At 39.3% G+C, this 2,383-nt stretch overlaps 1 protein-coding gene across 2 annotated transcripts in view; it reads right to left on the bottom strand.

The window, feature by feature from the left end:
• The window catches only part of kiaa1033 (KIAA1033 ortholog), a 27,467-nt gene that overhangs the window by 14,868 nt on the left and 10,216 nt on the right, over nucleotides 1-2,383 (bottom strand). For both annotated transcript variants that reach the window (XM_015382285.1, XM_015382286.1), the window contains exons 10-14: nucleotides 1,450-1,570; nucleotides 1,240-1,363; nucleotides 1,035-1,162; nucleotides 803-963; nucleotides 597-723 (exon numbers count right to left, since the gene is read on the bottom strand). In XM_015382285.1, the coding sequence (XP_015237771.1) occupies nucleotides 597-723; nucleotides 803-963; nucleotides 1,035-1,162; nucleotides 1,240-1,363; nucleotides 1,450-1,570 (661 nt within the window). The remainder of the gene's footprint in view (nucleotides 1-596; nucleotides 724-802; nucleotides 964-1,034; nucleotides 1,163-1,239; nucleotides 1,364-1,449; nucleotides 1,571-2,383) is intronic.

Raw genomic sequence — 2,383 nt, 5'->3', positions numbered from 1 at the left:
CTTTTCTTCTATATCGCCCAGCCCTAAAATAAAGTAAAAACAATTAGCTTTATAGCTCACACAGACATATTTACTGAAATGTTCATTAATGTTTACAGTCCCTTTTAAAATATTACAGATCAGTAATAATCAGTGTCAACAAACTGCAATAATACGTTCTGTTAGGCAGGCTTAAAAATAAACACCCTACAAAAGAGAAGGGACACCCAGCTATCAGGAAATGCTGCTATCTGGGAGCCTTAAGGCTTCGCATGCAACTACAGTTTGGAAAGAAGGTTGGACTCAACTGAAACTTCATGTCAATGAACGCATCTTTTAACAGCTATCATTTATGTAGCCAATTGTACTGATAAGAAACAGCCTGTATATAAGCATCATTTGTACTGGAGGAAAATCAGTTCATGTCCTAATCTGTTTGCACTAATCCACTAATGAGCAGAAAATGTGAGTCTGTGGTCTGAATGAACTGTGCATGGTGCATTCAGGTGCAACCGGTAAGATAAAACACACCACACACCACACACCACAAATTCAAAGGGATCAAAGCAAGAATTATTCTCAAATATAGCCTCATGGCCGGTCTTTTATCGCTTTACCTGCAAGAACACATTACATCTGCTGTTGAGGTCCTCTGCCATCTTGTCACTCTTATGCTCTTTGGACAGGATGGACTCCATCTTCATCATCCACGAAGTTACAAAAACGTAGTACGACTGGACGTCCCTGAAGCAAATGATAGATACATATGAGATTACTGCTGTTCTCCTGCTTTTTATTATAAATTATTTTTAATGATCCTCACTTTGTTAAAGTCTGGGCCCTTTGCTGCAGGTAGGCGTCTCTCTGTGTTTTGATCGCCTGCAGGCTTTTCTTGTCCATCAGTTTGGCAGCAGCCGGGACTTTAGTGGTGAGGAATGTATCGGGGAACCAGATGATATTTGCAATCAGAGTGACAGCAGGGACCTACAAGAAAAAAAGATATGTGAGATGAAGATTTAAGATAAGAATGATGAATAAATTAAGAATGTCTTTACCTTTTTACAGACATCAAGCAACGATTTGAAGAGTTTCTTGTCAACGCTTCTAAAAATGTGAAAGTGTAGGACAAAGAGGCCACAGACCGCAGCGTACTTATCTCTCTGGTCAATTTCAGAAGGTTCACCTAAAAAAAGAAACAAAAACGTGATTAAAACTAAAGAGCTGGGTGAGACAGAACAGTGTATCCTCAGAGAAACTGACCAATCTTTGACTCCACATTAGTAAATATGGAGCGAATGTTGAAGGCGAACTCCTCAGCAAAGGCGCCGTTTTTGGAGACAGTCACCCCCTCAGCTGGGTCATCGAACCTCTGCTCCACACATGCCTGTCAAAGACGCTCATGTTACTGTTGCTCAGCGGAGCTTTCTGTAGTGAAAGCAGTGATCTGCTGGTACAAAGTAAAAAAAACACCTGAAGTATCATGCCATCCAGCAGCTGCCCCTCCAGCTTCAACAGGAGCTTCTCAAATGGTTTCAGTTTTTCTTCAGAGATGGAAAATTTTCCGGGGTTGTGATGAACAGACTTTAATAACCTATACATATGTTCATGATAAATACGTTAAATCAAGGCAACGTTGCTACCATAGCTTTAAACATCTCAAGTGAATGCATTTAACTTCATATAGACATATTAGCTTACTTAGATACTGAATGATTTGATATTCTTAACAACAGGATGTGTGAGGAAATGAATGGAATGTGATCCCATGTGTTTTATTGCCCTTTGGGGGGGGCCTCAGTAGGCCCCTTAAGGTGGGTTTTTATTGCCGACTGTTTTACAGCAATGAGAATTATCCTCCCTCAGTATGGAGCTGGGACAACAGAGGATCTGGGTAATATCAGGGAGGAGCTTACAGATGTAAATGTGTCTGCTGTGAGTCAGATAGCATTGTTAGGCTGGTGTTGCCACTTTGGTATGTAGCTTGATCTTTGCAAAGGTTTTTGCATAACAAAAACAAACAAACAAAAAAAGCTTGATTATAAACTAGGGCTGCAACTAACGATTATTTTGTTGTCTTGTTTTCTGTGCCACGTGTCAGTACTGAGCTGGGTAAAAAGGCCTTTGCTTACTCTGCTCCCTTTACATGGAATTTGCTGCAAAATAACTTGAAACTTAGTAAATTGGTTCCTTTGAATACTTTTAAGCTGAGAATTAGATGTTTTCACATGTCAATGTTTTAATTGAAATTTTACTGTAAGTGCATATTTGGCTTTTATGTGTGTGTCTTGTACGTATGTAATGATGTGATGTAATTTTGATGCCTATCTTGGCCAGGTCTCCCTTGCAAAAGATATTTTTAATCTTGTAAAGGAACAAAATATTCTAACATAGTTAACTTTGGAAA

Source organism: Cyprinodon variegatus, unplaced genomic scaffold, assembly GCF_000732505.1.
Source record: "Cyprinodon variegatus isolate N-32 unplaced genomic scaffold, C_variegatus-1.0 Scaffold254, whole genome shotgun sequence".
In the NCBI taxonomy this organism is placed as follows: domain Eukaryota; kingdom Metazoa; phylum Chordata; class Actinopteri; order Cyprinodontiformes; family Cyprinodontidae; genus Cyprinodon; species Cyprinodon variegatus.
The sequence above is the reverse complement of the archived record's forward strand: the minus strand, read 5'-3'. Positions and strand labels throughout refer to the sequence as shown.